Source organism: Akebia trifoliata, chromosome 11, assembly GCF_017979445.1.
Source record: "Akebia trifoliata isolate Shusen 1 chromosome 11, ASM1797944v1, whole genome shotgun sequence".
Taxonomy (NCBI): domain Eukaryota; kingdom Viridiplantae; phylum Streptophyta; class Magnoliopsida; order Ranunculales; family Lardizabalaceae; genus Akebia; species Akebia trifoliata.
In genome coordinates, this window is record NC_141385.1 from 11247049 (window position 1) to 11271020 (window position 23972).

At 38.3% G+C, this 23972-nt stretch overlaps 1 protein-coding gene across 1 annotated transcript in view; it reads left to right on the top strand.

The window, feature by feature from the left end:
- GMI1 (gamma-irradiation and mitomycin c induced 1) overlaps nucleotides 1-23972 on the top strand; it is a 78205-nt gene that overhangs the window by 18195 nt on the left and 36038 nt on the right. The window contains exons 11-20 of the mRNA XM_086458621.1: nucleotides 782-868; nucleotides 15344-15394; nucleotides 17248-17383; nucleotides 17548-17612; nucleotides 17683-17811; nucleotides 18748-18838; nucleotides 18959-18993; nucleotides 23103-23178; nucleotides 23257-23439; nucleotides 23604-23759. Coding sequence (XP_086314747.1) covers nucleotides 782-868; nucleotides 15344-15394; nucleotides 17248-17383; nucleotides 17548-17612; nucleotides 17683-17811; nucleotides 18748-18838; nucleotides 18959-18993; nucleotides 23103-23178; nucleotides 23257-23439; nucleotides 23604-23759 — 1009 coding nt within the window. The remainder of the gene's footprint in view (nucleotides 1-781; nucleotides 869-15343; nucleotides 15395-17247; nucleotides 17384-17547; nucleotides 17613-17682; nucleotides 17812-18747; nucleotides 18839-18958; nucleotides 18994-23102; nucleotides 23179-23256; nucleotides 23440-23603; nucleotides 23760-23972) is intronic.

Here is a 23972-nt window from a genome sequence, read left to right on the forward strand (position 1 = left end):
TTCTCCTTCACCAGCCATGAATGTGGATCGTAGCAAAAACTCTGATATCACTTGACGTAATGGAAGTGTGTGAATCAATAGATTCGATAGGTTGTGTTTAATGGAACACTCAAAATCAATTTGAATCAATAGATTCAATTAAAAAACAAACAATAACTTAAAAAAAATAAAGCATCAAACTAAAAAATAATAAAGAGAAAAGATAATTGAATTGATGATTATTTTTTTATTATTAATTTTCGGATTTGGAGCTCCTTATATTGATACCTCCATCATAACAATTTAGAATCCTACTAAAATACCAAAAAATTAACATTCTTAACTTATCTATAACATAATACTAACCTTCTAATTCTATTAGAATTCAAATTGACACTTCTAAGCACTTCTAATTATAGTTTAAATAATAAAAACGAATTTAAAACAAATTAGAAACTAAAGGATTGTACTTTTAACATAACTGTGAAATAGAAATCCTACTTGAACTAAAATAGAAATCCTACTAAAACTTTAATTAGGATTGTAGATGTCCTACATCAACTAATTACTTGGTTTAAAACTGGTTATTTAACTTATTATTCAAACTGTTTTAACTCTAATTCTTAGGATTTATTTTCTGTTACTTCCGTTTATAATAGAGCTTGTGATAGATGACATTTAGTTTTAATTAATCTTAGACAGGTCTCATATAAGTTGCCCAGTAGAGTGTGTCCACAAAACTTGTTTGTGTGATAACATTGTTCTGGTACATTGTTTTATATATTTTTGGAATAACTGGCAGGTTGAAATTTTTAAGCCTAAAATGAGATGGTTGGGAGCATTTCAACTCAAATGCAGGCTGAAGGACATTTATTTCCCCTATATTCAGGTTTTCTTCCATCAAGCGCAAGATTATTTTTAACAGTTACTAGCTGTCATTTTCTATAATTAAGCATTCACATTTTATTTTATTTGTTTATTTATTTATTTTTGTCTCAATTGTTATCCCTTACATCTTTCATTTGATATCTTTAGTGTTGGACCTTTTACCTCAGCTATTGTTAATGAATGAGAATGTGTTTCAGTCTGGACATTAAGATGCATTCCATGCAATGCCTTCTATTTTGCTTTCCAAACAAATCAAATTCTACTAATAGGGGAAACTAAAAAGCAAAGGAGACAGTATCACGCTAGGAGTTACTATAGCCACTCGCCAATTAAACTACATGATATTATCACACTTGCTCATTATCTGTGTGCAATGTGTGCATGCATGCATGTATGTCAGCGATTCTGCATGTGCATTTACTTGTGTAATTGTGCTTTTGTGCACAGTGGTGCTGAGTTAGTATAGTTGAGAGGTTCATTTCTTTTAATTTTGGGGGATAGCTGCCGTGAAATTTACATGGGAGCTGGTCTCAATATGGTGGATGTAACACATAATTTTATGTGCTATTCTGGATCACATTATTAGGCCAAATTGCACAAGAAATCTAGACCTTTTGAATTCGGCCCAGTTTCGGTACATTCTAGTGCCAGTTGCAATTTTCCAGCAAGGCCTGAAGTTCAATCCATTAAGGGTGTGTGTGATTGCACATGGAAAATGGTTTTGACTCTCCTCCAAAAAATCTCACAAAGTGTTTCACTTTGCCATCTATACCAATGGGAAAATGAAATCCTCCCTTAATTTTCATCTCCAAATCAAAACCCTAATCTCTTCTTTTCTTCTTCCCCACCACTACTACCACCGTCGCTGCCATTGCTACCGTCAACTGCCGTCATCGTTTCCGTTAGTGACCTCCTCCTCTCTCTTCTTATTTTTCTCCTCCTCCCTCCACCTCCAACCTGCTCACCTCCACCCCCTCTTCTTCTTCTTCATCCTCCATTTCTGATTTTTTTTTTCTTGCTACTTTTTTCTAGATGTAATCAGACACCAAATATTTGTTTTACCATTCCACCCATTTTCCACCACTATTTTACCATTGACTTCAAAATCTATGAAATTTTGGGATATTCAAACCCGGATTTCATAATTACTATTTTTGGTAACATGCTTCTTTATTATTATATATATAGTATTTTCAGACTTACTGTTTATAGTATTCAATTATACTATTTTTTGTATCAATTTCCATATTACTATTTTTAGTAAATTCTGGAGTTGTCAACAGAAGACATTTCTCTAGAGAGAATTGATTGGGGGAACATGATTTGTTTAGCTGACCTAATCTTTGGGATAAAACTTTGATGATGATTATGAGTAGATTCTGGAGTTGGGGAATGAATGGAAATTATTTTTCTAGACTAATGCTGCGTTTGGAAAAGCTGTGTGAAGGCTAAATTCTGCCAAACACGTTCCTTTTTTGGAACTTCAGTGCTTGGTGTCGTTAATAATTCTTTTCAGTTGCCGATTCGTTCGATAAAATCAGCCGAATCTCTCGACTACCTACACTTCAACGAGCCTCCGCAAAATCACACGGTAATCCGAATTCCAATTTCCAAAGCGTATTTAAAAAACGAAAGACTCTTCTCCCACTGACCATTGGTGATTGGCTGTAAATCTGAAAACCCGTCTTTATTAAAACCTATTTGAGGCTTCTCTAGATTCTTTTTCAAATGGGTATTCCAGTAATTCTTGATATCATTATCTGTTCTTTGAGGAAGGTAGGATACCATGGCAACCATTAACCTTCGAGGTAGAAAACCAGAGTCCATGATTTGATTTCAAGTTTGAATGAAAAACATCAAACACTTTCAACCTTTTCCCCAACAGCCCCAAACCCAAACCCAAACCTAATAACCCTTTCTCCTCTTCTTCTTCTTGGATCTTCAAGATGAGGTCGTTTCGTTTCACCAATTTCTCTATCATGAACGACACTACACAGTATTCTTGGTGAACTCAACTCGGCTTCGCTTGGATCCGATAGCCCATGCCCATGATTCTCTTCTTCCTTGTTTTCTGTCATCTATCTACCCTACACCACCATTTCTCTCTCTCTCTCTCTCTTATCTAAGAAAATGTGCAGGTGTGAGTGCGCACCTGTTATCTGCTTGGGAGAGGGCTTGTATTGTATGGTTGACATGGGTTGTTTGCTGGAAATTATTTTTACAACTTTGATTTGACAAAAAGAAAGTAGATGAAGGTGAGAAAAGAAAAAAAAAATTGTCCTTATATGACATGCTGATTTTTTAATTGAATGTAGAGTTGGCTCATCAATTTTAAAGGGATTTTGATTTGACAAAAAATATAGATATATAAATGAAGGTGCGAAAAGACAAAAAAGAAATTTACTTTTATGACATGCTGATTTTTATTTGACTCTAGAGTTGGCCTATCAATTTTTAAGGGACTTTGATTTGACAAAAAAAAGAAGTAGATGAAGGTGAAAAAAAAAAACTGTATTTTTATGATATGCTGATTTTTTAATTGACTTTAGAATTAACCCATCAATTTTTTGGGTTGAATCATCTTAAAATCAAATTAAAACGAGTTGACTCATTTAAGTGTGAAGTTTAGTTGAGCTTTAAAACAGTTAGATTTGTTTGGAATTATTATTCTTATGATGTTTTTTATAATTTGATTTTATGTTTTGATGATTTATTTCATCCCTGAAGATTGATTTTTGTTTGATGTTTTGATTTTGCTTATCTTATTGATCAAAGTAGAAATTAGTCCCTTTAACCAAACTTTTTGTTCTTCTTGCTTCGAATTTACGTGACCTAGATCTTTCATCTTTTTTTAATATTATTTTTAATTTCATCCAGTAAATTCTAGACAACAAGTTACCAAACAGTTCAACATCTTAACAGCATAATTAGACAACATGTTACCAAACAATATACTCAATTCAGCAAGTTGCTTCAGCAACAGCAACAACAACTTTCTCTCAGCTTCAGCTACTTAATTCAGCATCAACAACTTTACATACAACTTTTCCAAATAGAGTATAAACCCAACCATGTAAACCCTCAACCCCAATTGTGGAGTACCCATTTTTTGCCCCATGAAACCCTAATTTTGAGCACCTTCCAAGCCTACCTTGCTGCCGAACTAGTTGCTGTGCATTATATAGAACATAATTTTATAAAGCAAGGAAAAAAATGGTGCAAAACATGAATGAAGTTTAACACATACCTTGTTTTAGGTAATTTGATTCTAGTATGGCCTTACACTAATATTAGAACCACAAGCAAAATTGAGGGTGTTAAATAAGTCTGTTATTATTAGGTTTCTTAGTCTGTGTATCTTTTTTTGTCTTTTCCTCATCTCAGACTATGTAGTGCTTTAAAGCCTAATTAGGGCTAATTAATCACAACTGACTTCAGTCTCTAAATTTCAATTTGGTATCATAGCTAGGCTTTCTCGACCTCCACTAGCCCCCACTCCTTCGTCTGCTGCAAACTTTATCATCTTCCTCTCCCTTAGATCACCTCCACACCTCTTGTATTCGATACCTATCATCCCTACGGGGGTTATTTTTCATTTTACACCCTAATTGCATCATGCGATAGGGGTTTGAGACCTGTTTGGAGCTTGCGATCAGGCTGTTCTCTCAGCAAGGCTGCTGTTTGGAGTTGACGATAACAACATGATGGTTTAGTGCTGGTTTGCTGAAGATCAAGACTGTGACACCTCCACAGTGTATTGCGACACAACAATTGCCATTGTTAGGTTGTTTTGAAGCCTACAATTACAACAGATTGCTGTTATGATCTCTATGACACAGCAGGACACCTTCACAGTGCCTTACGACTACAACAGATTGCTGTTTTGATATCTGTGACACCTTGCAACCATAGCAGAAGGGTGTTTTTGGACCTGCGATCACTGCAGAGGTGCAGTTTGAGGCTGGCGAACATAACAGAAATCTTGTTTGAGGCCTACGATCATTTCAGAGGTGCAGTTTGAGGCTGACAAACATAACAGAACCTTTGTTTGAGGCCTACGATCACTGCAGAGGTGCAGTATTACGATCACTGCGGAGGTGCAGTTAGGTGGCTGTGATCACTCCAAATCGTTTGTTTGGAAGCTACAATCACTCCAGACCCTGTTTTGGAGGTTGCGATCATAGTAGCCTTGTTGTTTGAGGATAACAGCAACCGCAAATCACTCCAGGCCTCTGAGATGCCTTCTTCTTCGATCTCCGGTGATAGTGCTGGTTCAGGAGGTCTTCCCTCTCATTTGACCGACTTTTCAAGCATTCAAATTACCACCATGAAATTAGATGGTCCCAATTATCTTCTTTGAGCCCGATCTGTTGAAATGTTTATTGGTGGAAAAGGGAAGATCGGTACCTCACAAGGGCAAGAAAACAACTGGCACCGCTTATCCCTAATGGTTTGCTAAGGACTCTATAGTCCGTTCTTGGCTAGTTACATCTATGCAATCACACATTTCAGCTGGTTTCATGATCTCCAAGACCGTAAAATGGATATGGGATTCCGCATAGAATATCTACTCGTAACGTCAAAAAAATGTCTGGATCTTTAACTTGGAGCGTGAGATTTGCCGCCTTTTACAAGGTGACTCTTAAGTTACCTCCTATATATCACAACTATGTGCTCGGTGGGAAGAGTTGACCTTCTACTCCTCGTCTTATACTTGGAAGGACTTTATTAATGAGACATTATATGCGATTCTAGATAAGAATCGAGTTTTTCAGTTTCTAGCTGGGCTCCGGGATGAGTTTAAGATGCGAAAGTTTGTTTATTCGGTATGGATCCCGTTTCTTCGTCCCTACAGACTGCATATTCTTATGTCTTGGTTGATAAGAGTCGTCGTGTAGCTAGAAGAATTTGAGAATAATCATGTCAAGTCTCTTTGTGAGAGCTTGGCAAGAATTTATATTAATTACCAAAGTCAAATTACAGAAAAGTCCTTAGAAAATAAGAACTACATAAACGACTATTACTACTAAGTAATTAAGACTAGAAAACAACTATAGAAACAAACTAAATTATTTCCAATACTCCCCCTCAAGCTGGGGAGAATATATCAACTAAACCCAGTTTGATAAGGTGAGAATTAGTGATAGACGGACCCACAGACTTTGTAAGTATATCGACAAGTTGTTCTGAGGAAGGAACGAAGACTGTTTGAAGGTCGCCAGATCGAACTTTCTCCCTGAGAAAGTGAATATCAACCTCAATATGCTTAGTTCTTTCATGAAGAACGGAGTCAGAAGCAAGCATAATAGCAGACTTGTTATCACAGAGCAGAGTAGAAGAGCCAGAAACAGGAAAACCCAACTCTGTCAACAACGATCGGAGCCAAATTATTTCACATGTACCGAGGGCCATAGCACGATACTCAGTTTCAGCAGAAGAACGAGATACCACATTCTGTTTCTTACTTTTCCACGAGATAAGATTATTACCATAAAAGGTACAAAAATCAGAAGTAGATCTCCTATCTGTAAGAGAGCCAGCATATTCAGCATCTGTAAAACAAGACAAATGAGACTGAGCAGTGGAAGAGTAGAAAAGTCCAAGACCAGGACGTGACTTCAAGTAGCGAAGAATACGATAAACTTCATCAAGATGAGATGTACGCCGAGTATGCATGAACTGACTAACCACACTGACCGCAAAGGACAAGTCCGGTCTAGTGTTTGTTAGATAAATCAAACGGCCTACAAGTCTCTGATAAGAAGAGGGGTCTGATAAAAGATCACCAGAATCAACTTGAAGACGATGATTCTGATCCATAGGAGAGGAAGTAGGACGACAACCAAACATCCCAGTGTCCTGAAGAAGATCCAATGTGTATTTACGCTGAGATAGTGATATACCACGACGAGAGCGAGCCACTTCTATCCCCAAGAAGTACTTGAGTGGACCTAAGTCTTTAACCTCAAACACACGACCTAATAGTGTTTTAACCTTGTCAATTCACTGTGCATCATCTCTAGTCACAATGATATCATCCACATACACCAAAACAATGGTGCAACGACCATCCACTTCTTGACGAATAAAGCAAGTATGATCTGAGTGACATCTAGAAAACTCCATAGAAAGAATAACATCAGAAAAACGCTGAAACCAGGCTCGCGGGGACTGCTTTAGGCCATATAGGACTTAAGAAGACGGCATACTTTCCCAGAATACTCCTTCTGAAGACGAAAATCGGGAGGAGGGTCCATATAAATAACCTCAGTCAAATCACCATTCAGAAAAGCATTCTTCACATCAAGTTGGTGAAGTGGCTAGGAGTTACACGCAGCGAGGGAGATAAGAAGGCGAACAGTGGAGAGTTTGGCGACGGGAGCGAACGTAGCACCAAAATCTTTTCCTGGGGTTTGAGTAAATCCCTTAGCAACTAGTCGTGCCTTATACCGATCAACAGTACCATCTGCGAGATATTTCACTGTGAAGACCCATTTACAAACAACAGTCCGCGCCCTAGACGGAAGAGAAACAAGTTCCCAGGTATTATTGGTTTGCAAAGCATTCATTTCAGCAATCATAGCTTTTTTCCACTGAGGGTCTCTTAAGGCCTCTGAGACAAACCGAGGGACGCGAATAAAACCAGTTGCCGCAAGGTAGGCCTGATAAGAGGAAGAAAGACCCTGATAAGAAACAAACTGGGCAATAGGATGATCAGTAACATACCCCCGCTTACCTTTGCGAAGGGCAATAGGTAAATGAGAGTCAGAAATAAATGGAATAGGAACAGGTATAGGTGTGGAGGTAGAAGAGGATGTACCTGAATCCAAGGAGGAGGTTGGTAAGGGTGGAGAGGGGTGAGTGCGACGAGTGTAGACTTGAAGCGGCGGCGGAGACGGAGGAAAAACTGGAGAAGGTAGCACAATAAGAGACGAGTCTTGCAAAGTGGGAGAATCCTGCAAAGTAGATGGAGCATGATAGTATGGAACATTTTCAAAGGTCATATTAAGAGTGTGGATGACACGGTGAGAAGCTGGATCATAACACCGATACCCCTTGGACATAGAGGAGTAACCCAAAAAAATAAATCGAATGGCTTTGTCATCCAATTTCGTACGATTAGGGGTCTTGTCCTGAACGAAACACGTGCACTCAAATACACGAGGTGTAATAGGGAAGAGAATGCTATCAGGTTGAAGGACATGAAGGGGCACCTGCCCTTTTAAAGTGCGACTTGGGACGCGATTAAGAAGAAAGGCCGCAGTTAAGACTGCCATATTCCAAAAAAACTTTGGAACATTCATTCTGCGAAGAAGGCAGCGGACACTGTTCATGAGGTGGCGGTTCTTGCATTCCGCCACCCCATTCTGTTCAGGTGTATAAGGATAAGTCAACTGGTGAAGCATACCATTCTCATGAAGATGGGAGCGAATACCATCATAAATATATTCTCCACCATTATCAGACCGAAGTGATTTAATAGTGATATTATACTGAGTCTGAATCATTTTAAGAAAATTAACAAAAATTGGGAGCACCTCAGAACGTGAACACATCAGATAAACCCAACTGCAACGAGAGTAGTCATCTATAAATGTAACATAATAACGATGACCATTAAAGGCAGTAACAGGGGAAGGCCCCCACACATCAGAATGAACTAAATCAAATATGGCATTAAATCGATGCATACGAGGAATATAAGAAGTACGTGTGTGTTTAGAAAGTTCACATACAGAGCATTGAAATTTATGTCTACTACAAGCAGTTTTTAAAGAAGGAAATAAAGAACACAAATGTTGAAAATTAGCATGTCCTAAGCGAGCATGCCATAAATCTAGAGTCTGTGACGTAAAAATGTGGCTGCCAGATGATGGTAGCACGGAAGAAGTCAGAGCAGCAGTAGGCGGAGATCCAAACACGTACAACCCATCCCTCTCATACCCCTTGCCAAAAATCCTCTTCGAAGTCAGGTCCTGAAAAATGCAATGAGTAGGAAAAAAGGTAACTGAGCAATTATGAGATTTAGTAATACTGCTAACAGACAAAAGATTAAGAGATAGATGAGGGACATGAAGCACAAAATCTAGAGAAATCCCAGAGGATAAAGGAACGATACCCTTGCTGTGGATAGGTGTAAGAGATCTGTCAGCAAGGCGAACTTCCCTATGGGTGGTAGAAAAAGTAGAGGTAAAGTGACTAGACTCACCGGTCATGTGATCAGAGGCACCAAAATCAATAATTTATGTCAGAGGAGTAGAGCTAGACTGAGTGACATTGAATGCAGAGGATGTACCTGGAGGCGTAATACCTGAGGCCGCAGTCGAAGAGGGTTTAGTGTGAGCTTGAAGCTGATCCCGGACAATGGTGGCAATCTGAGTCTGTAATTGTTGCAAGTCAATTTTGCCAATTGAAGACGGATCAGTAGATGAGGATTCTACTGTAGCCGCACGAGGAGTAGTCTGTCCCAATGATGAAGTGGAGGAAGATCGTGGTATCAGATGAGGATAGAGCTGAAAGCAACGAGTCTTCTCATGACCAGGCTTCCCACAATGACTGCAAGTAAGGCCATTCCCTTTACCACGACCACGACTACGACTACTACGGCCACGATTCCCTGATCCAGGGGTACGGTGATCGGAGAAACTCGAGTTGGCAGCTAGGGCCATCTGATCTGTGGCTGGAGCAGAAATAATGTCAGGGACTTGAGTCTAAGGAGGAGGAATACGACGACGACGCTCATCACTGTCAATGGTCGCGAATATCTCAAATAAAGAAGGTAAAGGAGTAGTGTTGAGGATCTGTGTGCGAAGTGCCTCAAATTCTGGACGTAGACCCATAAGAAACTGGTAGGTTTGATGTCGAGCAATCCGCTTGACAACATAATCGGCTGCCTTTGAAGACAATTCAACCATAGACTCATAGTGAGAAAGTTCTTCCCAACGTGACTGAAGGTATCCAAAGTAATCAGCGATACTCTGATTCCCTTGGGTAGCCTGGGCAATGTCGCGATAAAGTTCATAAATTCATGAGTCATTCCTAGAATGTGCGTATGTCCGAGTAAGAGCTGACCATAAAGATGAAACTGTCTCATGGTATATGAACATGGTATAAATTCGTTGCTCCATGAAGTTAAACAACCACCCAAGGATAGTGCAATTGTCGATCTACCATGATTCAAATTTAGGATCAGTAAGAGGTGGTTTAGTAACAGTCCCAGAGAGCCAGCCAGATTTCCCCCTACTATCAAGAAAGAGACGCACAGATCGAGACCAAGACTGAAAATTCCGACCATCAAGAAGAGCAGTGGTAATCCGTTGAGCGGAGGAGGTAGACCCAAGTCCTGATGCGGAAGGTGTACTTCCGTGTTCTAAAGACATGATTTGGTTTGAAGGGAGATCTGAAGAAGAAATTGGTACCCTAAGTGCAATCGCAAAGCACAGATAACAGTTCTACTGCTGTCGGTAACTCACACAATAAATCAGAGCAGCCCAAATAGCAAGGCAGAGTCCAAATTACTGTTGAACACTAGTACAACCTGCTGTCGAACTCTATTACAACCTGCTCTGTGATCACAAGGTCCAACAGATTTACTCGAGGACCAAAAACGAAGCACCCATTGCTGTCGCCTATTAATCTAGATGCTCTTATGCTGTCACAAGACCAAACCAAAGCAATCACCACTGTCGTACTCCTCCACAAGGTCCAACAGACCTGTATCGTAGAACCAAAATAGAGTGATTAGGGCTGTAGGGCTGTCGAAGGACCAAGACGAAGCTGCTGTAACTGTCGCAGAGCCAAATCGAAGATGTTAGGGACGTCGTAGATCCAAAACGAAGCTCTTAGGGCTGTCGCAGACTTAATCAGAGGAAGCTATGACTCTCGTAGAACAAAAACAACACAGCAGCAACCATCGTAGAACAGAAACGACGCAGCAGCAACTATCACAGAGCCAAAAACCAAGGTATTAGGGCTGTAAAGCTGTTGTAGAACAAAAACGAAGGTGCTAGGCTGTCGTAGAACCAACAACGAAGGTGCTAGGTTGTCGTAGGATCAACCACGAAGCTCCTAGATCTGTCGCAGAGTCACTATGACCAAAAAACAAAAAAAAAATTCTTTCGGCTTGTTCGAGGTTACTGCAAGATTCACTGACGATGACTAAAACACCAAATACAGCCACTCATGTAGCTTAGTTGCTATTGCACACCAAAAAGAAAAAAATTCTGCTACGAAAAGACAAACCCTAACATAGCAGCATGTGATAAAACGAAAAATAAAAAATTGAAAGACCGCCGAAGGGGAGAAGGTCGAATGAGATTGACTCTAGGTTAGGTTTTAGCGAATAGAGAGAAGAAAGAGAGGAAGAAGAAAATTCCTTGGCTCTGATACCAAGAAGAATTTGAGAATAATCGTGTCAAGTCTCTTTGTGAGAGCTTGGCAAGAATTTATATTAATTACCAAAGTCAAATTACAGAAAAGTCCTTAGAAAATAAGAACTACATAAACGACTATTACTACTAAGTAATTAAGACTAGAAAGCAACTATAGAAACAAACTAAATTATTTCCAATATAGCTGTCCTATCTCATTCTTCAGGAGACCAATGAGTTATGCTTGCTCGTCTACTTTCTCCACAGCCTCCTAGTGGGTCTCTGCCTACTCGTCAGCGATATAAGTGTGATCATTGTGGAAAGTTGGGTCATGTGAAGGCTCGTTGTTATGCACTTTATGGTCGTCCTCACCAACAACTTCAACAGTCTCAACGTTTTTCAGTTCATGTAGTCTCTCAGCTGACTATTGATCTAGCACCTCTTGCAGCTACTACCATCTCTTTGGATTCGGAATCTCTATCCTAAGTCGAGCTTAACAAGTTCAGGAAATTTTTCAATCAGATAGAGACTTCATCTTAGCCGGTCTCTACATTCGCTCACTCAGGTACCTTTGCATTTGTACAGAGTGTTTCCACCACCTTCTCACCATAGATCATTGATTCTGGTGCCTCAGATAACATGATCGGTACGTCCTCCTTGTTTCAAACTTATAATGTTTGTTCTAGTCATCGCAAGGTTCGCCTTGCTGATGGTTCTTTGTCTTCTGTAGCTGGCCAAGGTCATTTACCTGTTACATCTTCTTTATCCTTAACTAACACACTGCATGTTCCTCAACTTATTACTAACCTCATTTCTGTTAGTAGCCTTTTCAAAAATTTGAACTGTAGTGTAATTTTTTATTCCTCTCATTGTGTCTTTTAGGATCGAGGGTCAAAGAGGACGATTGACATTGGATGTGAAGTGAATGGTCTGTATCTCTTGGTTTAGTAGTAGTAGTCAGTCTAATAAGGCTCTTGTAATGCGTTGGCATTTACGCTTAGGCCATATTTCCTTTGGATATTTGAAACACATGTTCCCTACTTTATTTAATAATAATAGTTTGCTTGATTTTTCTTGTGAAACTTGCCAATTAGCTAAACATGTTCGTTCTTCTTATCCTATTAGTATAAATATTATTGCACCTACTATTCTTGCCCTAATTCATTCTGATGTGTGGGATCCTTCCCCTGTCACATCAACTTTTGGTTTTCGTTATTTTGTCATGTCATGGATGACTACAGTCGTACCACTTGGGTTTATCTTATGAAACACAAGAGTTAAATTTATGGGATCTTTAAGCAATTTCTTGATATGGTTCATACCTAGTTTGGTCGTACCGTCAAAACCTTCCGTTCTGATCATGGTACTGAGTACACCTACAATGAGGTCTTGAAACTTTGTTTAGAGTTTGGCATTGAGCATCAAATGTCCAATGTTAAGACCCCTCAATAGAATTGTCGATCAGAACGAAAAAATCGGCATATTCTAGAGTTAACCCGTGCCCTCTCTATTAGTATGTATGTGCCCCAATCCTATTGGGCCAATGCAGTTCTTACTGCTGTCTATCTTATTAGTCGAACTCCCTCCTGAGTTCTTCAGTTTGCCACGCCCCTTTCTCAGATCTATCCGGATCGTCCTGTTTTTCCACATCCTCCGTGTGTCTTTGTGTGCGTCTGTTTTGTTCAAATTTTTGACCAAACTCGTACTAAACTTGACCTTAAAGTCTTGAAATGTATCTTTTTGGGTTATTCCTCTACTCAGAAATGATATCGTTGTTACCATCCTCATTTTCGACAGCATTTCATTTCTTGGGTGGTTTCTTTTTTTGAGCATACCCCGTACTACAATGGGTTCGTTGACATTTAATCTGAGTGGTTTCCCTAGATTCTTCTGATGATCCCCTACCTTCTGAGTGGTTTCCACTGCAGGTTTACTTTCTGCGTCCACGCGATACTACCATCACTCCTATGCCAGACCAGCTTGCCTCCTTGCCTCCAGTTCCGCTTGCTTCTGTCCCTTGTGATGATCGTCCTATTACCACTCGTAAGGGTAAACATATTTATACTTATCCCTTTTCTAATTATATATTTGATTCTTCCCTCTCTCTCTTCTATTGGAGTTTTCTTACTTCTGTTTTTGTTGTTTCTCTTCCTACTACTGTTGCAGATGGTATTACCTATCCTGAGTGGCGAGCAGATATGATTGATGAATTGAATACTCTTGAAAAGACTCAGACTTAAGAAATTGTTCCTCTTCCGCCTGAAAGGAAAGCTGTGGGTTGTCGCTGGGTCTTCACCCTTAAGTATAATCCAGATTATTTTATTGCTCGTTATAAGGCCCATCTGGTGGTCAAGGGTTATGCTCAGACTTATGAGATTGATTATCAGGAGACATTTGCTCCGGTTGGCAAGATGACTATCATTCGCGTTCTCCTTTCTGTTGCCGCTATTAGAGGGTGGCCTCTCTTTCAATAATGCATTTCTCAATGGTAATCTCAGGAAGAAGTCTATGTGGTCCAATCTTCTGGGTTTCTGACATCTGCTTCTCCTGCACATGTTTGTCGCCTTTGCCGTTCTCTTTATGGCCTGAAGCAGTCTCTTCGCACATGGTCTGAGCGCTTTACTAAGGCCACGCATCAGTTTGGGTTCCATCAGAGTTCTATTGATCACACCCTCTTCTTGCGTCACTCCCAAGGTAAAACTGTTGCTCTAATTGTTTATGTGGATGATACTGTTCTTATTGGAAATGATGATGATGGCATTATCGAGGTCAAAATTTACTTAGGACGTCAATTTGAGATTAAGAACCTTGGGCATCTTCGCTATTTTCGGGGTATTGAGGTTGCGCGGTCCCATTCCAGTATATTTATTTCTCAGTGTAAGTATGTCCTCGATTTACTCAGTGACTCTGGTCAGCTTGGTTCTCATCCAGCTGATACTCTTAATGAGCAAAATCACCGGTTGGTTGATTCTAAGGGGGAGTGTGTGTCGGATATTGGTCAGTATTAGCGTCTTGTGGGAAAATTGTTCTACTTGTCTTTGACTCGCCCTGACATTGCCTATGCTGTTAGTGTTGTAAGTTAGTTTATGCACTCGCTTCGAACATCTCATCTTACTGCTATATATCGCATTCTTAAATATCTGAAGGGATATCCTGGTCGAGGCATTTTGTTCAGTAATCATGGTCATCTTCGCGTTAAGGCATGGACAGATGCAGATTATGCTGGTTCAGTGATTGATAGACGGTCCACTTTTGGGTACTGTACTAAAGTTGGTGGCAACTTGGTAACTTGGCACAGTAAGATGTAGGATGTGGTTTCTCGATTAAGTGCTGAGTCAGAATACAAAGCTATAGCACTTGGAGTGTGTGAGTTGTTGTGGCTCAAGATTTTAATAGCGGATTTGTGGTTTCCTGTGCCAGTCCCGTTCTTACTTTATTGTGATAATAAATCAGCTATTAACATATCAGCAAATCAGGTTCAGCATGACAGAATGAAACATATCGAAGTTGATCGTCATTTTATAAGAGAAAAGATTGTTTGTAGACAGATTTGTACTCCTTTTATACCTACATCTCAACAACTCGTTCATGTTCTTACTAAAGGTGCTAGCAAAATGGCCTTTGAAGATGTCTTGTCCAAGTTGGGTGGTGTTGATATCCATGCATCAACTTGAGGGGGAGTGTTAAATAAGTCTATTATTTTTAGGTTTCTTAGTCTGTGTATCTTTTTTTGTCTTTTCCTCATCTCAAACTGTGTAATGCTTTAAAGTCTAATTAGGGCTAATTAATCACAATTCACTTCAATCTCTAAATTTCAATTGAGGGGTAGGCAGATTGGCCTCATTCTAAGCATTCCCTCAATCCTTGTGTAAGCTTTGGCTCTTGAGATTTGAGGATGGATGCATCAGTCATCATGCCAAAACATTGTGCAATTCTATTCAACTTCAGTAAGAACAGTTACTCTGACTGAACCCCGATAATGAAGCTTTGAACATTGAACACCTTCTGTTGACATCACCTTCAAAATGCATTTCATTTTAAATTGTTGTCATTCGAAGATACGTTATATTCAAATTATAATGGTGTTCTTTTTTGTTCTTTTGCAGTGTGATGAATTGTCCGTTACAGGGAAGACCACCAGGCCTATCGAATTTCAGGTTTGATTTGTTAGCCTTATTTCTGATTTCAGTGCTTTGTTGTCACTGAACTTACACGGTTGGTATGCTTGGTAGTTGTCTTTACGTAGTAAAATTTTTTTTTGGGAACAATAGATTTCCTAGCATCTAAATGCCATCGTGTCGAACTTTTGAAAATATTCATTTTGGTAAGAGTCCGGTAGAAACAAGACATGCCATGAACCACTACCTAGTCAGGGATGCACTGCCATGACTTACATGCAGTATTTCGGCTTATGAATGCATCAAATCAAGGACATCTGTGCACACTTTCTATCAGAATCCTTTTACCTTACCATCATATCTTGAGAAGGAGTTGGACTCAATTCGAGAGGAATCCAAGAACTCTCCCGACAGTTCAAGTTTCTGAAAAATAGTCTACTGGTTTATTGATTGGATAACATCATAGATACAAGAAATTGACATGACTGATAGTCTCCACTTCTCCCTGACTTACTCCAAAATACAATTCATGAAACCTATTCTTTTGCCACTAGCTTCATCTATATTTTCCAGTGTTGTTAAATAGCATATGTGACCATCACATGCTGTTCGCATATGTGGTGACATATGCTGCAAGGGAAAAAAATGAGAGGAAAACAATGCAGAAAATCTATTCTTGAGTAGTTTTCTTTTTCTTTTAAGTCTTAAGAGTTGAGAGTGAGAGAGTGACTTAAATTGAGACTTGAACTTTGAGAGTAATAGTGTAGAGTAGAGATTAGAGAATATTTATAATTATGTGAGAATGTATTAGAAAATGTAATGAGATTTAATAGTTGGAGGCTTTGTGAGAGTAAGAAAGATGTAGAAGGTAGAAGGGATGTTGTAAAAGGAGTATGGGGTGTAGAAGTGGGATATTTATAAGAGAAAAATGAGTTTAAGCTAAAAAAAGAAAATCTGTGTCCAAATATGACCGTTGGAGAGTATGCCATCGCATAAAAAAATATGCCATCGCATATTGTTTCGATAGCATAATTTTATATATGCGATGGTAACATATGCGAAATTCAGTTTGGAAATGGCATATGAGATCGCATATTCGCATATGTGACCACATTTGACAACACTGATATTATGACCTGTCGTCCCACTAATATCAAACTTACAGCCAACTGATTTCTCCTACTAAGCTACCTCCTGTATTGACGCCAGGCCTCATGTCTGCTTGATTTTCGCGCATAAATGCATCATTATTGCTGGTCATGGCAAAGGAACAAGGAAAATGCATGGGTTAAGATTGGGGAAGTTATTTCTCGAGGCCTGAGCCCAACCAGGACTTCCAATCTACGCTTGGTGCATTCCATTTCACACTGATTATGCTTATGGTTGTTAATTGAATATTTTGGATGAACACAACACTAACATTTAATTTCAGAGAAATAGGACATAAAGGTTCTTGAGGCCTTAAGTTACTGGAATAGTGTTCAAAATTGATGACATGTACAGAATATTTTGAGTAGTATCATTGTGGTTCTCTCTTAATTTTTTGTTTTAGTTCAACACTTTCCCACTATTCCTCCAATCATATGTAGTAGTCATCCGGCTTCAGTACAAGATTTGATCTTCCTAAGTTCCTGGGAAGATCAGATGCCAGGAGATTGCTTCTGTGAACTGGGCTATGTCAGTGTAGTTTCTTTCAATGATACTTCTCTTAGTATCAGTTGCTGAAGCCTAACACCCTGAGCTGATTGGCCGAAGCATGACAGGTTGTTGTGCTTCGTTTTTTTCTCTCTCCATATTTTTGTTTCTTTATCCTTTTCTAACTGGCGAGTGTTAAAAGAAACTTTTAATGTAGCTTGACAAGGATATATGAAAAAGTACTATCCCTTTTTCAGGTGAATGGTGATGATTTAGCTGAAACGGAGGGCGGGGAGGCTGCTATTACAAACCTGCTTTCATGCAATGGTCCTGAGTTTGTGCTTCAGCTTCGTTTTTCTATTGATTCGGAAACTACTCCATCCAAAAGTCTGGGTAAGCTTCATGTGTTTTCTTGCATAATTTATTTTTCTTTTGTGCACCTTCCCCGTATGTACTCGACCAATTTTTGGCGCATCTGCAAATTTGATGTGTTTTAATGTCGTGTTTCCTTTGGTTATTGACCCTATCTCAAGTTTTTCACACCTAATATTTCTTAGGTTCAAGAAGGGCATTACAAGAAGCCAATGCACGCTTGAAGTGTGTCTATTTTCCAATTGTTGAGGTAGGTAGAGATTTATTGTTGTATGAATTATTTTCTTTTCATACACCATTGTGTAACTGATGTTTTATAGGGTAAAGAGAGCATTGATAGGATTTTGGAAAAGCTGGAAGCTGAAGGATGTGGAGTTGCAGAAAACTACGACACCTTTTGCCGCACGTCCATTCGGAGGTTAGGTCGTCTACTTCCGGATGCTCGTTGGGTGAGTGTTTGTCCCTTTATGTATATCACGTAAATGAAAAATCTATTTTAACTTCTTTTAATGAATATTGGAAGGACTGACCTTGATGTATGCAGTTGGAATTAGAAATGAGTGACTTAAATTGGTTTCTACCTCTTCAAATCATGAAATCTGGTTCTTTAATTGAGAAACATGATTTTGTCTGGTTGAAGTTCATATACTGGTCTGAAAGTGCCATCATCTGCGACTTTGAACAAATAATACTGGTAGTCTTCTTGGCTTGACTTTCTGTGTAACTGGTGCACGTGATCCATGGATGAAGAATTTGATATCATACATTGACCCAACCAACCAGTAACCAAGCTGACTCACTGAACTGACTACTACATGCATATATATTCATTCTACTCTAAAAAATTATTAAAATAAAATTGGAAAAACATTAAAACCATGGCAGCATTAGAAGTCTCCTTAGTTGTAAATGTTATTTAGAATTTATGTATCAACATACTTGGCACTATGAAAACTTTAAGTTTTAAAATAGCATAAAGGGGCATGGATCTTGTTTGGTGTTTATAAACATGGTTCGAAGTTTTATTTTGTTTAGAAGTTTTTTGTTGAACATTCCTGTCCCAACCAAGACTGGAACAAAACATTGAGCTCGAAACATTCAATGTTTCCAGAATGTTTCGGAATGTCTCAGAATGTTTCGGTCAAGATTGTCTTGGTTTTTCTAATGAACTTAGTGTCTCGAGATGAGATTTTATACATTGATCATGAGGTACTTCTGAAATAGAGATTGCATGATGAACTATGACATTTTCATAACATACTTTTCAACATCATTACTTTTTGGATTATTGTTGGCCTATTTGATTTTGTTCTATATAACATTATACTAAACCTCATCCTGAATTGTTTCTTGGGGAATAAGACTGTTTCTGCATTTTACCACAGGGAAGGCTTCCTTTTATGGAACCCAGGCAAAGAAAGGGAGACAAGGCCCAAGTATTGAAGAGATGTTGCTTAAGAGTTAAATGCTTTGTGGGTAAAGTGATTTCTTTAACTAAGTGGTGTCCTAGTTATTTCTTTATATTGTATGGAATTGCTAGCCATATTTGGTTCTTCTGTTATGTAATGAGCTTCAGAAACTCTGTTTTGGCTGCAGAGACTGATGCTGGTTTCAATCCTACACCTTCTAAGGTAAGTCCCATTTTTGTTATTCTCATGCTGGAACAGTTTCCCCTCATCATTAGTAGCATTTTTTCCAGAGTATACTCCGACGCTTTATTATCTTTAAGTGCTAGATTTCCCAGGCAGTACTCTGCCAAAATTTCTCTGAATTTTATCTAGTTGTCTTTGTTGAGTGAATGCATGTTTCAAAGTTTTGTTCATGTCAGAATGTTTCGGCGGAACACTTTGGTTTTGGCCGAGACTGGAACGAAAAATTGATCCTGAAAATTGAATTTTTAAGATTGTCTTGGAATGTTTCGGTCGAGACCATCTTGATTTTTCTGAACCGAAACATTGCCTCAAGAAATTTATTAATCCTTACTGCAATGTGCATTTTTATTTGGATGTTTTTTCTCCTTATGATGTTGCTATTTGCTATCATTTGTTTATGCAAGTAATTACTTTCATTGACAAGTTACACAAGTTAACATATTTCCTTTGCATATATTTTCAGCTCTATTCTATTTTTATCTTTGGTTACTTGGAGTATAAACATTTTACAATGGTTGGAAATTGAGATAGATTGGGTATATTCCCGTTCTTTCTCTTTACGCCAATCTCTCATGAGGAAGAGAGGACTTGAATATTGGCTAGAACAATAGTGGGAAGAGGGCACGCAGGTGAGGTAGAGAGGGGCAAATGTGAGTTTTGATGTTTGGTATTAACGATCAGTAGGAAGAGCAAGGATTGGGGTTGTAAATAATGAAAGAGTGAATATGACGGGAGGGAGGTGAAAAAGTTAGTTGAGAAGATTGGGTGGATCGGTGGGTGGGTGGGGGGCATTCATGAGATGATATGAATTAAAAGAAAGCCCATAGAAGTGGTAATATTTCAATTAATGTGGAAACTGTTGTTGAATTGACGGAAATATTAAGAATTTTTTTATTGAAACGGGTGGAAAAAATAAAAATAAACACTAAAACTCCTTTATAAGTTAGAAATGCAATAAACAACTAAATGAAGATCAACAATGTTCCACTATACATACATGCAACTATTTGAGAGTCTAAGTGAAAAGTAGTCTTGTTTTATATGAAAATGAGAATAGTAATGTTGTATTAACTACATACACCTTTATATATAAAATATTTGCTTAATGAACAACTATTAATTACTATATTTACGTGTTATTATATATATTTTAATCATAAATATGTATGAATAAATTAATAATAAATATAACTAATTACAATATGGATGATCATATGTGCATGCTTGTATGAACATACTAATTGTTGATGCCTTGTGTTTATTATGTACACGGAAGATAAGGTCTTTGCGTACGTCACATGCCAAGTGGTACTGAGGGTAGTCCCACCACCATCTAAATCACGTTTCATGGCTGTTCTGTGTTGGTGTTATGTCGGGTTCTAATTGTCTCCGTATGGTCTCCGAAGAGCCATTCACTATTCTTGAAGTTATTACAATATTGCATTTCATGAGAAAGGGAGTAAACCCCCTTGTGAGAGAGAAGCAAAGCTAAAGATAGAACAAATGAAGCCTGATGAGAGAGGCAAGTGAAGGAGCCAGGTGAGAGAGAAGTGGTGAGATCCTCCAAGCCCCTTTCTTCATTGTTACCTTCCTTTATTTATAATCCGCTCTCTTGCCCTGAAGAGGGAGTTAGCTATTGCCATTTGTCCTTCCCCATTTCGTATCCATGTTCCCAAACACTCCATTGCAAATCTTCTACTACAAACATCATTCCACGTGGCATGCTTGTCAGGACCTTGTCGGAACGGCTATGGTTGACATTTTGTAGAGGGAACTAGGTAGTAAGGCCTTTGGCGCTTCTTGAGCATGACTCATTATGTTGGTGCCGAGTGGAGGCTTCGACGCTTATGCCATCTTGTCCATCCTTCATTCGTCATGTCTCTAACATGGCTGTCAACTCATTGCCTAGTTATTAGGCTCATAACCCATCATCTACACTAATCAACTTAGAATACATTAAAATGAGATGATAGAGATATCTAACTAATATATGATAGTTGATTTTTATTTTTATTTTTTAATAGTGATTATTGTTATCATGTGCAATTTACATGTACTTTTCTAGAAGAAATTTATGGGTTTTATTATTTTTATAAGTTATATTAATATTTTTTCAATAAAGAATATTTTGATCAAAGTTTACTATTGATCGGAATATTTCTTGTGGTGTGAGGTTTCAAAACCCTTGTTGGAAGTACTTACAAATTCATTGGTGGCTAGGCTTTTAAGTTTTCTCTATGATCGTATAGCTCAGGATTATGGGGCATCTTTTATGTATTGATCCCTTCTCCTAGTGGGCCTCAGCGTCCTTGACCTTTAGGGAGGGCATTTTTTTTATTTTTATTTTTATTTATTTATTTATTTTTTTTGAGAAGTAAAGGGAGGGCATTTTGTTGTATCTCATTTGGTTTTGGATTGTAATTTACACTTAGCAAAGAAATTGTTTTGCTCAAATGGTCACTTCATGATATGAGGGAATTGGGGAATAAACAAACAAGGAAAAAAAAACAAACTGAACAAGGCAGCAAAAACAAAAGCTCCTAAAATCAATGATCACACAAAGAGCTCTAGTTCACTAAAAGATCTTCGAAAAATACTCCTTTGAACTCTTCAAATCTTTTTCTTCGAAAAATCAATAGACCCAGAATGGACAAGATAGTCTCGTGCAAAGAGTGCTCATTTCCTTTAAATATGTTGTTGTTCCACTCCAACCAGATGTCCCAACAAATGACAAAAGGGGTTAGAGACCATAAGATGCGTTTTTTTGAAGGGTTCTTTTTAGATACCAACAATGAAAGAGATTAAGGAGCGAAGAAGGGAAGCACCAGGAGTCTTCAAACAAGGAAAGAAAATCTGGCCACCTCGACTACTTTTAATACAAATTGCTTTTAACGATAAAAAAGGGAGAAACCATTGATGTTCCTTTGTTGGAGGAAACTAATGAAAGGAGAACTAAGAAACAAAGTGTGGTTGCGATTATTTTGGTTCAAATAGTTGTGTTGCATGATGACTTAGATTGGTTTCACTTTGAAGAACCTATAACTCTATATTGTGGTAATTAGGCAGCAATTCATATTTCAAGTAACCCTGTGTTTATTTAGAGAACCAAGCAACTAAAAGTTGACTTTGATAAATCTGGGGGTCCAACTCAAAACCAATTGGCAATGAGTGGAGATGCCCAAGAGCTTATAATGAAGAGACAAGGCAATCGGTGTCCGATGTGGGACTAAACTCAACACGCCCCCGCACGTGGAGATATGAACTGGGTGACGTGGAGGAAAGAATGGGCCGCTCTAATACCATGATAAATCTGGGGGTCCAACTCAAAACCAATTGGCTATGAGTGGAGAAGCCTAGGAGCTTATAAGGAAGACACAAGGCAATTTGTGTCTGATGTGGGACTAAACTCAATAGACTTGCCACACATTAGGGAGAAAATTATAGATAAAGAGTCCATGCATGACATTGGGAAATCAACTAGCGGACATCTTCACAAAAGCTCCCAATCATTCGTAGTTACAAATTATTTTGTTCATGTTGGGCATTCGTGATATCATTGCTTGAGCTCGAGGGGGAAGTGTTAATATGTTTATATTGGTGCCATTAAACTAGTTAACCATGTGTAAATAGGTGCATTTGGGGGGTTTACACATTAGTTATAAGAAGTAAGGGTATAAAGTTCATTTTTGGTTTTCTATCGCTTATAGATTACACTTTCGTAATATTAATGAAGTCCTCAATATAAGAGATCATAGGACCAGGTGTATCATTGCGAACACATGCACTCTTCTCTCACTTGTTCCTATGTCTTCTTCCTTCTTGTCTCTAACAAAACCCTACAAACAACTATTTTATTGAGGCCTATTTATTTCTCTTGGGTATTGTATCATCGAATCTTGTTTGTAGGATTCGAGAATGCTTCCCCTTCCTAATGAAGGGTTATGGGAAAAATGAATCATCTTTATGATTTTTTTTTTTTTTTTAAATTTGTGAGATTGTGAAGCAGTGTGTTGATATAGAGCTTTTTTTGAGTGATTATGTTTCTGTTCAATTTAAATTTTTATTATTGAATGCATTGTCATCTGCAGACTGATTTAGCGCATCATCATCCATATACCATTGCATTGAAGAACTTTGGCAATAAGCCTCTTGAGAAAGACAAGGGTAATGTTTCTTACTTATTGCATGCTAGTGAAGTCCTTCAAAATATATCCATTTAGACACCATATTTTGTACTTGTAGATATCAATGTTGAAATACATAGAGGGAAAAAGTCATTGAGTCATTCTCAACTGGAAAAGGAGTATGAGGACTGGATCTTTCAGATGCACGATGGATATGATGAGGAAGTTGTCTGTGGTGAAGATCCACCTGTTCTTGTTATCAGCCCACACAACAAAAAGGGGCTTGGTATTTCTTCTGATGGTAAGTATGGAGGGCATTTTTTGTTACTTAATCATCTCAAATTTAAAAAATGTCAATTTCTTGCTCTTTTCCAAGTTTCTATAAATTTTTTTTTCCTGTTGAGAAGTTTATATTGCTTGTGTAAGAGGTCATTCGTTATTGTGATGCTTCTATTTGTTTTGTAGTTCTAAGAGTGCATAAGGTTATAAGGAGGAAAGGGGTATCTTGGGAATCTGGTCAGAATATCAAAGTTCTTAAAGGAGCACCTGGGTGCCATAAAAATAATCTCTATGCGACACTGGAGTACATCTTGCTTGAAGGATTTCAAGGGGATGTCGGTGGTAAGCAATCCAAAATTTTTGTATGTGTACTGTACTTGCAGTCATTTCTGTTATATTGGGCTCGTATTGTTTTGATCTTGAACTCCATTCATTAATCAGTGGGCTTAGTACCGTGAGTAACAAAACAGAAGTGTTAGATAATTTAAAAATCTTACCCGTTCCTCAAGGGAAAAAAATAAATTAGTGTGGTAGTCTTACCGCTTCACATTAAAT